This window comes from Aegilops tauschii, chromosome 7 (assembly GCF_002575655.3).
Source record: "Aegilops tauschii subsp. strangulata cultivar AL8/78 chromosome 7, Aet v6.0, whole genome shotgun sequence".
Taxonomy (NCBI): Eukaryota; Viridiplantae; Streptophyta; class Magnoliopsida; order Poales; family Poaceae; genus Aegilops; species Aegilops tauschii.
Genome location: NC_053041.3, coordinates 632,710,259 through 632,724,072, shown reverse-complemented (window position 1 = coordinate 632,724,072; position 13,814 = coordinate 632,710,259). Strand labels below are relative to the sequence as shown.

Genomic DNA, 13,814 nt, shown 5'->3' with positions numbered 1-13,814 from the left:
CTCTGAATCTCTAATCATTCTTTCTTTGCATGTGTCGCAAATGGAAGGTTTAAGTTTAGAAAAATCTATCTGCACATAACTGTTGCTAGACGCATGGGCATACCGTGTGCCGGGCTTGCAAAGCCTGGGCCTGGCCCCACCATAGAGAAAATGGCTATGTTACTATTTAAAAATAATAAATAAATAATTCTCGGTAGTAAGATGAATTATCATATAACTATTTTCTGGAAAGTCTCGTAATAATTCATTTAGGGCTTTTTTTGAAATTTGGTAGAAACGTGAGGCCCTAGATCAGCCTGGATATTGGGCTTTTGGCCGGGCCGTTCTCTTAAAAATCTGCTCTGGTGACCCAGGCCGGTTTCCACTGGGCCAGGTGGATTGTCTCCACGAGGCCTAACAGAAATGTGCTCTGGTGCTAGAGAAATAGATTCTTTTACAGAGGGTCTTCTAAAAAAAAGATTCTTTTAGAGGGAGTAGTTAACAAATTTGCATGCCTGAGAAACAGATTCTTATTTCAAACTGACATAAACAGAGACAACAGTGAAACTGCTGTTGCATCTAAAGTACAGTAGTTGATTAATAATAATAAAATACATTACTCATAAAAAATTACACTTAAATATTTCCAAAATGACATGGAAACAAAGGGTCTTCTTTCCAAAATAAAGTCACAGTCTTCCAGCAATAACAGGGCGTGCATGTTTCATTTCTTATGACCAAAAAAGGAGCTAATTGTCTTCTTGGTAGTTGTAGACGGACGGGGGACCTAGAAGTTCGTATATATAGCAAGTTAGAATCATTTGAAATGTCCTGAGTAGACCAAATATGCTCATCCAGATGTTTGATTTACTTAGGAAAAATATGTTTAAGTAATACAGTAACATGTGTCATAAAAGTGAGAGGAAACAAAGTAAATTGTGCATTTAGTTGACACCAGTATAATAAACAAGCAGATTATGCAGATAATGGCCAGGTTGCATATATCTTATTCAAAACATTTTATCCTATACACCTGAAAATGCAAAAAATGTGTTTTTCTAAACTTCGAGGACATGAAATTAAATTTGTTCACTCAAAGATTCCTACATCCAGAACACATGTTTTATAATAGGCAAAATTTAACATCCAGAACATATTCCACACTCAAACTGGAAATACATACACTCCCTTTCTTGATAAATGTTCAAGTGTGTATGTGTACTACTTTGTATTCAGAATAACAACAAAACATGAATAAAATCGAATATGTTGATGCCAGAAAATGTAAAACATATGAATGTATCTAACATACTGCATATACATGAATATGAGTGCATTTTCGGATGCCAGAAAATGTAAAACATATGAATGTATCTAACACACTGCATATACATGAATATGAGTGCAATTTCGGCACTTAAAACATCTGTGCATAGGTACCATCTATGAGGAAAGTGGTAGTTACCAGCATTTAGTTACCATACAAAAAGAAGTGATCAAGCTTCCCAAAAGAAAATTGAACATAAGTTATTTCTATACAGTTTTAATATTATATCATCTCACAAAACAACTTCTTAATTTGCACCTGTAATATTACCTCGGTAACCCTTTGGCTTGGATGTAGTCCTTTGAGCGAGTTAACGATTTCTTCTATGCGAGGTCTTTTTGTTCTATCAATCTCAACACATTTTGACCCAATATCAATGCATGTTTTAACTTGTTGGAGGCTTTCATGATCCAACGAGGAATACTTGGATGTTATGTTCTCCAGCGTCCATTCTTTACGCACCTACAGAAGTGGAGTCAAGATGCTTAGTGACAATAAACAAACAAAATGCATAAAATATGCTTTGCTTCTCAAATAATAAAGTGATATTTCCTCTTACTTTATCAACAAAACTTCTCGCAGATGGTTGGTCTTTTTCGCGAGGATTCTGCTCTCCGGTGGCGATCTCGATTATCACTAGGCCTAAACTGTATATGTCTGACTGAGCCGAGATTTCACCTCTGTAAAGATATTCTGGAGCCATGTACCCACTGGATCACATTAACATCAAAAATTAATTAGGTAAAGCTGAAGCAGCGAAAGGCATATACAATGTAACTAAGGAACAACTACTGATACGAAATTTCATGATGAGCTTACTATGATCCGACAACTGTTTGTGTGCACAGTCGGGTTTGTTCTTGGCCAAAGACCCTTGAGAGTGCAAAATCCGCGATCTTTGGCACCATATTTGCATCCAACAGTATATTTTCAGGCTTCAAATCCATATGGACAATGGGAATATCCAACTTGTGTAGAAAAAATAAGCCTTGGCAAATCCCCTTGATTATTTTGAAGCGTGTGTCCCAACTAATCTCTTGTTTAGTGGACTCTTTGGGCTCTGCATATCAGGTTACAAAGAAAATACTGTAAGCATACATTGTGAGAAACTACATTGGGGGTTGCCTTGAAACTATAAACAGCGTAAGAATGTGATTTTTCAGCTCCAATTTGAAAGAAATGTAACCGTTAAGGACTGAGATAGAAATCCAAAGTATGTTGGCATACCAAAAAGATTCTCCTGAAGGCTCCCATTAGGTAAATACTCATAGCAGATTAAGCTCTCAGTAATGTCTGCCTGGATGTATCTCTTATCAAACTGCACCAGTTTCTTCTGCGTTTCGCTGCAGAACCCAAGGACCTCCACTATGTTCTCATGCTTGAGAGACATAACATTCTGAACCTCCTTGTTGAACTGCTTATCAGCTGGCATTGGTGCGTTCTCCTGAAGTTTCTTCACGGCTATCACTCTGCCATCGTCCGGCACAATCCCCTGTTTAACCCCATATAACTCTGCTTTAGCATAACCTTAATTAACCGGAAGCAGAGGAAAACAGTAGGGGAAAACCAGACCTTGTAGAGTGTGCCGAAGGGGCTGTCGCTTATCTTCCGGTCTTGGCCGAAATCGTTGGTGATTTTCTTGAGAAAATCGAACGGCAGCTGCTTGGGCAGCTCGGGGCCCGGCTGCTTGCTCTCTTGGCTACTACTATTACTTCCGGTCGCCATTTCTGATGAGCTAAGAAACATGGGGAGCCACAGAATGCGGATTAAGTGCTACCCTACTACTTCTGATTTCGTATTCAAGACTGAAGAGGTGAAACTTCACCGGATCTACCAGCACTCAAAATAGTTACAAGATTCAGAAATTAAGCGCTGACCTTGAGGGGAATAGTCGAGGGGTCCTTGCAGGCAGACGAATCCTTTGCCGGGGAGAGGGAAGTGAGGTGAATCTTAGCTAGGGGCAGAGTGGTGTAGATTTATACGGAGCAGCCCGAGAAGGAAGAAGGGTGGTATGTTGACCTGACTGGAGAGGCTGAGGTTGAGTCCTCCGCTGGGGTCCATGTGGTGAAGATGCCCAGAAAAAAGGGAAGCGCGTCTGTCACCACCTAGTCCCCTTCGCCATAATTTAATTCCATCCACATGCTAACGCGTCCTTCCTGTCGTAGCGTACGTCTGCTCGTGTCCACTGGTGGATGCAGCCTTGGGTTATTGAAACTGAGAGCATGGTTAATAGTATGGCAAACTGATGGCTATAAGCTATTGTCATGTCATTGTCATTGATAGTCCGTCGATTTTATAGTCAATATATACAATAGTTGATTAGAAGAGTGTACTAATTTTTTATTATATGGCATACCTTTCATTCTCACAAAGTGCCTAGAAGCACGTGTTAGAGCTGGCTCTTCACCAAGAGCCCGCTTATCTTCTCTCTTCTGTTTTCTTTTCTCCAAGTAAGTAAGAATATACTAGTTTATTTCTTATAGCCAGCTGACTCAGCTTTATTGTACTTGCTCTGATAGCGACCGAAGTTGTGGGCCGCATATGGCCGGTTTGCACTTTTTCAAGTTATTTTTCTTTCGAATTTGAACTTGGCACTTTGGCATCTGAATCTATCGCATGGGGCATAGTGCAATTAAGTTAGCAGCAAACACGCTTTGGCCACGCTCAAGCCATAGGAGTAATACTTAAGTGGCAACTAGCATTAATCAATCCCTTAATCAACAAAGTAATATGTGGCTGTCAGTTAGGCGCACTCAACTGGCATCAAGCATATCCGGGTTATGGAATGAGTACGTATGCAGCTGTGCAGCTTAGTAGCTGCACTACCATTGCGTTGAAATTGCACCAGGAAGTCAGGCCATTAGTTCAGTCTTGTGATTTTGTCGCTTCCAACGCACACATGTATACCTTCTTCGCAGGCCAGCATATGACTTAGCCATGGGAGTGCATCTGATTACAGGTCAAGCAAAATAAAAATCAACCAAGAATGAAAGACGCGGGACTTCAGATGAGAAATGACTTTTGGCTCTGAAAGCACCAGTGAATCGTTCACTTTATTATTTCGAGAGAAATTCACATTACAATCTCGAACTACAACCAAAGTCTTATACCCAACCCTCAACTATGAAACCATCTATTTTACAACCTTGAACTGTTAAAACCGGACAAGAAACAACCTTGTACTGGTATTTGACTGGTCAACAGTCGTGTCAGCCGCCACATCACCCATGTGCCAAAAAAATGATATTGCCTACAAATTTTTGAAAACATTCTAAAAAATCCACACTACCTTTATATTCAATCTATGAAAGTTTCAACAAGTTTTGCTCAATAGAAAAAGAATTGGAACGAAAGTTCAAATCCAGAGCCATTTTGAGTAAAATTTGGCCAAAAAAGGAAGTGCTCAGAATTTCTGTAAAAAGGTCCCCAAAATCCAAACTACCCTTATATTCAATCTGGGAATTTTTCAAAGAAGTTACTATGAATAAAAAATCAGAATAAAATTTTCAATTTAGAGTCACTTTGGGTCAAAATTTGACCCAAAAATTGAAGTGCCCAGATTTTTTTGAAAAAAAAAACCACACTACTCTCATATTAATTCTGGGAAAGTTTCAACAAGTTTTACTGAATAGAAAAAACTAAAACGAAAAAGCACATCTAGAGAAGTTTTCAGTCAAAATTTGGCGGAAAAAGAACTGCCCCGATTTTTGTGAAAAATGATTAAAAAATCCACAGTACGCTTATATTCAATATGGCAAAGTTCAACAAGTTGTGAACTGAAAAAAAATTGACAGGAATGTTGACTAGTCAAAAACCAGTGCAGGGATGTTTCTTGTCCAGTTCTGTAGTTCAAGGTTGTAAAGTGGGCGGTTTCGTAGTTTAGGGTTATATATTAGAGTTTGGTGGTAATTCGAGGCTATAATATGGACTTCTCTTTTTTCTCTCCCAAAAGTGCACTTCAATACAAGATTTCGAAATAAAAATAAGCCTGCTAGGGGGGAGGGTAATAGTCCTTCATCTGACATCCGGTTGGACCAGCCAACATCTGTGTGTGAGCGGTGATTTCTTCTTCGACGAGTTGTCTTGGAGTGTTGCGTCCTTTATATGCAAGTATTATATAGATTATAGGTTTTGTGGTAGGATTTGGAGCTGGCACGAGGCCAGTCATATGTGGAAGTCCTGGGTTTTCTCTTTCACTTTTGTTCACCTATTTGATTGGGTTATTCCTTAATTTTGCTTGGCATTCTTTCAATAATTAATAATATATGGTTGTGTGCATCATCTGATGCAAAGACCATAGGTATATCCTTCCTTTAGATTAGTTTTCGAAAAAGGAGGTTGTATCCCCGGCATCTACATCTATTGATCCATATAGTAATTTTATTGCAAAGGATTAAGTGCATTACAAAAGGGAAAGAAACACGAGTACAGGACCACATCCAATAGAGATTACATGAAGGACCGTCATCAAAATAGCCCTTGCGATCATTTCCAAATGGTAGCAGGCAGGCTCCTAAAAGCCTCCACATGCTGAAATAAGGACCATGTACAAATCCAACCAGACATCAAACTCTGGAAAATGATTTGTGGGAATTGGTAACTTAGATTTTGTGAGCGTAATTATGTTCAGGTGCGTTAACTTGTCATTCTTTTTAGGGATGTTTTAGCAAAGTATGAGAAAGTGAAGAAAAAACATGGACAAACCACATCTCAGTTAGTCCTACTTATAACACGTTAAAAGCGGAAGGTACTTGGGCATATATATTCAGGATTTTAAGCAAATAACTATAAAGAATGTGTTTTATAACTAGATAACGCACCACGCATTGCTGCGAATTTTTTTAGCAATGAACTTTTCAAAGAAAGAAATGTATCGCACCACATCCAACCTAGAGGTAAATGGAGGGCGGATGCATGTTATATTGTCTTGTGACATTCGTTTTCAATTCTTTATTGTTGGAAAATAAAAATTAATGATGTGAAGGGCTTTCATGTTTTTTGATGATGTGAAGGGCTTGCATGTGGTAAAAACTGGAAAGTTGAATGGTTGCATGGGCGCTTGATAATGCGGAGGGTGCGCATGTAGTTGCATGTGCTTGATGACATGGATGGCTTGAATGCGCATTTAAATGAGAGGTGGCATAGGTGGATAGGCTGCAAGGTAAGATAAATAAGATAGTTAGAATGAACTATTTAGGTATATTTGATACATGGGGATGCGCCAGGCATTATATAATCATACTCTTTTTTGGATATAGCCATGGTTTGCATCGATTAATGCATACACTTATCAATTATTGCAAAGTTTCAAGTCTTACAACAGAAATAGAAATGGTCCAAACAGCTCTGACAACTCAACTGTTTGCAAATAAAAAACTTTGAGTATCCGAAGAAAAAAAAACTTGAGTACTTAACATGTGAAATACACACACAGTAACATAGGCAAGACGGTATCTAGTTTAATGATATCAATGTGAGAACACAATGATGAAAACACTTGTAATTTAGATACTCAATTCGGAAGTTATAACCGTTTATGTACAAAAAATAGGGCGCGCAACCACTCTAAAGCTCTCGGTCCTTTTCCTCATGCCTCCTCCTGATCAGAGATTACCCTTCCCTAACCTTTGGCAGAAGGTATTTTTTTTATAGTGATTCGGGTAAATAAATAGAAGTGTTTACCATGCTTTTTTTATGTGGTAAACGTGCCCTTGTTAGCAGTAGCCATATAAAGTTATGTCTGGCCCCCTGTAATTTAAAGGGTTCACAAATTAAACATTGTTCAACATAACCTACCAGTTCTCATATTAGCCAGATACTCCAGCAACATGGTTAATTAATCCAATAAGCTAAATATTTTTGAAATGTATGAATACCATCACGAGTAACAAGACTAACAATTTGGGGGCTATCAAGCATGGGCAGCCCAAATAGCGGTAACCTCAAATTTATCCCCTTCTGGCCATCTTTCCGTCGAGTTATTGTATCTATATATGTAGTTTTCCTGCTGCTATGATGTTTTGAGTTTTGATACCTGTAACATATGCAATTTGTTCCAAAATATATATGAGGCGTACTAGCATGTGGTGATGTCAATACAGGGATCTGAATCTACAAATTCTTCCATGTCATCGCCAGTATCGCCAGGTGCCTCTGCCAGTGCTAGGATCTGCATGATCTCATCCATGCTCTGCACCGGCTGCTCTGCCTCCTCGGTGCTCATCGTGCTATCATCAGCCGGGAGATTCATCAAGAACCATGGATGGTTTCTTATCTCGGGAACCGTGATTCTCTGTATTTCACAATCAGCACGATAGTTATTCGGTGGTAGTATCTGGAAGGAAATAATATAACACTATGCAAAAATATATGCAATTCCTCAAACAACGTTACATACACATAGCTAGCTAAGCAAGTACTCACAGCCGCTGGGTCAGCAACAAAGATCTTAGAGATGAGGTCCCGGCACTCGGCCGATATGTGCAGGTCATCTGGAACAGAGTATTCCACGCTCTGTATCCTCTGGCAATAAGAAGTTCTCGTTAGTTTTGTGATGAGAATGGATGGAGATGGAACAGAGAGTTAGATGCTGAAACAGAGAAATTAACCTGAATTATCTTCCTAAAATTTATAGGCTCGTCGTCAGGACACTGGAAGGGGTAGGCACCGACTAGCATGGCGTAGAGCGTCATTCCACAGGACCACACATCGGCGATCTACATCGAGAAATTAACAAAGAAATAGTTCCCGATATGTATGAGCTGTCAATCGAATCCATGTATGTATGTGTAACGTATTAACATTGAACTGACTGCCAATATGTATGTATGTATGTATGTATACCTTGCCGTCATATTCCCTTTGCTGAAAAACCTCAGGAGCGATGTACACCCGTGTTTGGTCAGACGCTCTTGGCGCTCCCGGCTGCGACTGACGCTACCGACGAAAGAATGAAGCAAGAGAGGTTCAGGCAGAAAGTACAAGTCCGAGTTTGGCATCTAGGCATCAAGCGATAAAATCATGAGGAGTGTACGTCCATCCTCTGCAGAAGTAGGATGCACACAGCCAATTCAACACTCATAAATAATCACGCCGGCAAAAATTAAAGTCATAAAAGATCAAAGTTATGCCTATGTGAACGGAAAGAATACCAAAAGTAAAGAAAATAGCGATTGACGAAATACAACAGTGAGCATCGCGGCCAACCATCTCTTACAACATAAGGACTACAAGAAAGGTTTTAAAAAAACTGACACCTACAAGGAGGGAATGACAAGCAGACGGACAACACAAAATGGTGCCGCCATTGTCAGGTATAACCAACGTGGGTCGGGCCTAAATTTTCCACCCTAGGGCTCGACACTGGGTACTCTCTCCGTTTCTTTTTAGTCTGCATATAAGATTTGGTCAAGGTCAAACTTTATAAAGTTTGACCAACTTTGTTGGAAAAAATATCAACATCTACAATACTAAAGCTATATGATATGAAAATTAATTTCATGATGCATCAAACAATATTGATTTCATATTGTGAAGCTTGATATATCTTTTCTACAAACTTAGTCAAAGTTGACAAAGTTTGACTTTGACCAAATCTTATATGCAGACTAAGAAGAAACGGAGGGAGTACTTGAGAAGTACCACCCAATCAAAGTTATGCTATGTTGTCTCCTCCACTTGCCTCGGTCTCAATAGTTGCGTATGCGCATAGTCCTGAATTGCCTAGTGATGACCATGCCCGGTCGAGCAGGCTGATGAGACACGACAACAGCTGGTCGTGACCACCCGACAAGTCTTTGATGGGGAGAAAGAACAGTAACACTGCCAAAATCCCGAGTTTCGAGACTCTGGAGTTGATCTACATCAGACGACAGCACCACGCACTGCCACTATCTCCATTCTCCTCGCTTGTCGCGACAGATCACATAGATCAAAGTTCATCAGGTGATCGCCATCCGGCGGTTGACACTCCTTGTCATGGTTTCACACCGCCACCTATGGAACCATCGGCCCCTTGTGGTTTGCCTGGGGGAAGAGCACATTGCACAAAGAGCAGAGAGTGTAGAGCAGCACGGCTGCGATGACACGGGCAATTTTTACCCAGGTTCGGGCCGCCGCGAGGCGTAAAACTTTACTCCTGCTTTGACAGATTGATGAGAGGGCCGTGGTGGAGACGCAACGCTCTGGCCCGGCAAGGTCGCCTTGGGACAAGAGCAGCTACGTGCGTATGAGTGTACAAGGGTCCGAATCCTTTCTAAGGTTGCCATGGCCCTCCTTTTATAGGTCAAGGGGTCACCACAATGGAAAAACAGTCATTACGTACTGATTAGATAGCCACAGTGCTATCATACCTAACTCCGCAGACAGGACAAGGTGCATTGAATGCACCACTTAGTGTCACATCATGGAGTAGCCCGGCAAGCCTTGTCGTGCCGTCCAGCCACCTCCTCGCCTGTCTGCGTGACACGTCCCCTGGACGGGTGTCATTCGGAGGCGATCTCCTTCAGAAATGGCTGGCACGTGCCACATAACAGCCACCTAATCACATGGGGGCTCGACACCGCACCGATAAGTGACTTGCGTTGCTGTGAGGTGGAGCGGTGGAGCCTTGGCGGGGTAAGCCACCCTCGGCGTCCCCCGCAAGCCTGCCGGGGGAGTCTTGAGACTTGTCTTCGGGGTAACCTCGACCCCGCCAGGCTCGCCTGTCCGGCAAAGTAGGTTTTTCCTTAGTGATATCTTGCTCGTTGGGTTGGTCTTGCTCTTCTTGATCCGGCCTTTGATTTCTCAAGGAGCTATTTCTTCTGCTTGGCCTTGTCTTGGATGCTTGGTGCAGTTTGCTTTGTTGCTGTCGTGCCGGAGACTTGCCTGTCCGGGCACAAGTCAGGGGAAAACATACGCCCCTGTTTGTGTTCCCCAACAGAAGCCCCTAGTCCTGAGACATGAATACGTGTCGCCGAGCACGTTGGGTTAGGCCCAAAAACGATGCACGGACACGTGTCGAAGAGATGTTGCGTGTGCAGCAATTTTGTGATGATGACCAGTCAATCCAACGTCCACTCCGCGTAATTGTCGCGGGCCGTGGGGTCGTGGGACTGTAGTAGTTAAAGTCAGACGGTAACTTTCTGAGAGAAAGTGGTGAAGAACCGCCCCTCTCCCCTATGTTCGTTCCTAATAAAGGGGAAAACTCGGAGAGGCAGGGCTCATTCGCACCTGTTTCCCCCATCCCTCATCTTCTTCCTCAAGCCACGCAGTACCCCACGCCCATCCTTGCTCCCAATCGCCTTGTCAGATCATCCACCCCTCCATTACTCATAAGGATGGGGAAGAAAATTGCTGCTGATAAGGGGAAGTGTGCGGCTGCCGCGAAGACAGCAGCCGCAAAAGGGAACAAGAAGAGAGTGATACGTCCATTTTGCATCATGCTTTTATGTTGATATTTATTGCATTATGGGCTGTTATTACACATTATGTCACAATACTTATGCCTTTTATCTCTTATTTTACAAGGTTTACATGAAGAGGGAGAATGCCAGCAGCTGGAATTCTGGGCTGGAAAAGGAGCAAATATTAGAGACCTATTCTGCACAACTTCAAAAGTCCTGAAACTTCACGGAGGCACGTTTTGGAATTAATAAAAAATACTGGCGAAAGCATCAACCAGAGGGGGCCCACACCCTGGCCACGAGGGTGGGGGGCGCACCCTACCCCCTAGGCGCGCCCCCTGTCTTGTGGGCCCCCTGGCAGGTCTCCGGTGCCCATCTCCTGCTATATGAAGTCTTTCGTCCAAGAAAAAATAGGGAGGAAGCTTTCGGGGTGAAGCGCCGCCGGCTCGAGGCGGAACCTGGCGAAACCAATCTAGGGCTCCGGCGGAGCTGTTCTGCCGGGGAAACATCCCTCCGGGAGGGGGAAATTGTCCCCATCGTCATCACCATCGATCCTCTCATCGGGAGGGGGTCAATCTCCATCAACATCTTCACCAGCACCATCTCCTCTCAAACCCTAGTTCATCTCTTGTATCCAATCTTTGTCTCAAAACCTCAGATTGGTACCTGTGGGTTGCTAGTAGTGTTGATTACTCCTTGTAGTTGATGCTAGTTGGTTTATTCGGTGGAAAATCATATGTTCAGATCCTTTATGCATATTAATACCCCTCTGATTATGCATATGAATATGATTTGTGAGTAGTTACGTTTGTTCCTGAGGACATGGGAGAAGTCTTGCTGTAATTATTCATGTGAATTTGGTATACGTTCGATATTTTGATGAGATGTATGTTGTCTTTCCTCTAGTGGTGTTATGTGAATGTCGACTACATGACACTTCACCATTATTTGGGCCTAGGTTAAGTCATTGGGAAGTAATAAGTAGATGATGGGTTGCTAGAGTGACAGAAGCTTAAACATTAGTTTATACGTTGCTTCGTAAGGGGCTGATTTGGATCCATTTGTTTCATGCTATGGTTAGGTTTACCTTAATACTTCTTTTGTAGTTGCGAATGCTTGCAATAGGGGTTAATCATAAGTGGGATGCTTGTCCAAGGAAGGGCAGTACCCAAGCATCGGTCCATCCACATATCAAATTATCAAAGTAACGAACGCGAATCATATGAGCGTGATGAAAACTAGCTTGACAATAATTCCCATGTGTCCTCAGGAGCGTTTTCCTTTATATAAGAGTTTGTCCAGGCTTGTCCTTTGCTACAAAAAGGATTGGGCCACCTTGCTGCACCTTGTTTACTTTTGTTACTTGTTACCCGTTACAAATTACCTTATCACAAAACTATCTGTTACCGATAATTTCAGTGCTTGAAGAGAATACCTTACTGAAAACCGCTTGTCATTTCCTTCTGCTCCTCGTTGGGTTCGACACTCTTACTTATCGAAAGGACTACGATAGATCCCCTATACTTGTGGGTCATCAAGACTCTTTTCTGGCGCCGTTGCCGGGGAGTGAAGCGCCTTTGGTAAGTGGAATTTGGTAAGTAAAGATTTATATAGTGTGCTGAAATTTACTGTCACTTGTTACTATGGAAAGTAATCCTTTGAGGGGCTTGTTCGGGGTATCTTCACCCCGACCAGTAGAGCAAAGAGTTTCTCCTCAACCTACTGAACCTACTGAAAATGTTTACTTTGAAATTCCTTCGGGTACGATAGATAAACTGCTAGCTAATCCTTTTACAGGTGATGGAACATTACATCCCGATTTGCACCTAATCTATGTGGATGAAGTTTGTGGATTATTTAAGCTTGCAGGTATGCCCGAGGATGTTATCAAGAAGAAGGTCTTCCCTTTATCTTTGAAGGGAAAGGCATTGACATGGTTTAGGCTATGTGATGATATGGGATCATGGAACTACAACCGATTGAAATTGGAATTTCATCAGAAGTTTTATCCTATGCATCTTGTTCATCGTGATCGTAATTATATATACAATTTTTGGCCTCGCGAAGGAGAAAGCATCGCTCAATATTGGGGGAGTCTTAAGTCAATGTTATATTCATGCCCCAATCATGAGCTCTCAAGAGAAATAATTATTCAAATTTTTTATGCTCGACTTTCTCTCAATAATCGCTCCATGCTCGATACTTCGTGTACTGGTTCTTTTATGATGAAGACTATTGAATTCAACTGAGATTTATTGGAAAGAATTAAACGCAACTCCGAAGATTGGGATCTCGACGAAGGTAAGGAGTCAGGTATAACACCTAAGTTTGATTGTGTTAAATCTTTTATGGATACCGATGTTTTCCGTGAATTTAGCACTAAATATGGACTTGACTCTGAGATAGTAGCTTCTTTCGGTGAATCCTTTGCTACTCTTGTTGATCTCCCTAAGGAGAAGTGGTTTAAATATAATCCTCCCATTGAAGTAAAAGTAGTTGCAGCTATGAAAGTTGAAGAAAACACTATCACTTATAATGTTGGTCCTATTGTTCCTACTGCTTATGTTGAAAAACCACCTTTCCCTGTTAGAATAAAGGATCATGCTAAAGTTTCAACTGTGGTCAACAAAAGTAATATTAGAACACCCAACCCCTCTGAGCAAATTAAAGTTGAACCTAGTATTGCTATGGTTAAAGATCTCTTGGTTGATAATATTGATGGGCATGTTATTTACTTCTATGATGAAGTTGCTAGAATTGCTAGACCCGATACTAAAAATAAACATAGACCTGTTGTAGGCATGCCTGTTATTTCTGTTAAAATAGGAGATCATTGCTATCATGGCTTATGTGACATGGGTGCTAGTGTCAGTGCAATACCTTACACCCTATATAAAGAAATTATGCATGATATTGCACCTACTGAGATAGAAGATATTGATGTTACTATTAAGCTTGCCAATAGAGATACTATCTCACCGGTTGGGACTGTTAGAGATGTAGAAGTATTGTGTGGGAAAATTAAATATCCTACTGATTTTCTTGTTCTTGCTTCCCCACAAGATAACTTTTGTCCCATTATATTTGGTAGAACCTTCTTGAATACTGTTAATGCTAGGATAGAT

General features: G+C 41.5%; 2 protein-coding genes across 3 annotated transcripts; both read right to left on the bottom strand.

The window, feature by feature from the left end:
- Positions 1-491: 491 nt before the first annotated feature.
- LOC109747505 (cysteine-rich receptor-like protein kinase 6) lies at positions 492-3,426 on the bottom strand. 2 transcript variants are annotated; one of them, XM_020306552.4, is made up of 7 exons: positions 3,184-3,426; positions 2,879-3,041; positions 2,534-2,798; positions 2,126-2,366; positions 1,866-2,016; positions 1,577-1,768; positions 492-766 (listed from the first exon to the last, which is right to left on the bottom strand). In XM_020306552.4, exons 2-7 carry the CDS (start codon positions 3,029-3,031, stop codon positions 704-706), a joined length of 1,065 nt encoding a protein of 354 aa, XP_020162141.1. In that variant the 5' UTR covers positions 3,032-3,041; positions 3,184-3,426; the 3' UTR covers positions 492-703. The 2 variants fall into 2 exon arrangements, with proteins under 2 accessions (XP_020162141.1, XP_020162142.1); XM_020306553.4 differs by having other exon boundaries at positions 2,879-3,033; positions 3,184-3,403.
- Positions 3,427-7,153: 3,727 nt separating this feature from the next.
- On the bottom strand, positions 7,154-8,242 carry LOC109747503 (serine/threonine-protein kinase SAPK10). The gene is made up of 4 exons (XM_020306551.4): positions 8,150-8,242; positions 7,915-8,022; positions 7,730-7,828; positions 7,154-7,598 (listed from the first exon to the last, which is right to left on the bottom strand). Exons 2-4 carry the CDS (start codon positions 7,996-7,998, stop codon positions 7,383-7,385), a joined length of 399 nt encoding a protein of 132 aa, XP_020162140.2. The 5' UTR covers positions 7,999-8,022; positions 8,150-8,242; the 3' UTR covers positions 7,154-7,382.
- Positions 8,243-13,814: the final 5,572 nt, after the last annotated feature.

Excerpts from the sequence above, each read along its gene's own strand:
- LOC109747505 (XM_020306552.4), bottom strand. The coding sequence starts at position 3,031 with ATGGCGACCGGAAGTAATAGTAGTAGCCAAGAGAGCAAGCAGCCGGGC. Across the intron at positions 2,799-2,878 it reads CCTTCGGCACACTCTACAAG|GGGATTGTGCCGGACGATGG; the intron begins GTCTGGTTTTCC and ends GGGGTTAAACAG. Across the intron at positions 1,769-1,865 it reads CGAGAAGTTTTGTTGATAAA|GTGCGTAAAGAATGGACGCT; the intron begins GTAAGAGGAAAT and ends CCACTTCTGTAG.
- LOC109747503 (XM_020306551.4), bottom strand. The coding sequence starts at position 7,998 with ATGACGCTCTACGCCATGCTAGTCGGTGCCTACCCCTTCCAGTGTCCT. Across the intron at positions 7,829-7,914 it reads ATTTTAGGAAGATAATTCAG|AGGATACAGAGCGTGGAATA; the intron begins GTTAATTTCTCT and ends TCTTATTGCCAG. Across the intron at positions 7,599-7,729 it reads TTGTTGCTGACCCAGCGGCT|AGAATCACGGTTCCCGAGAT; the intron begins GTGAGTACTTGC and ends TGTGAAATACAG.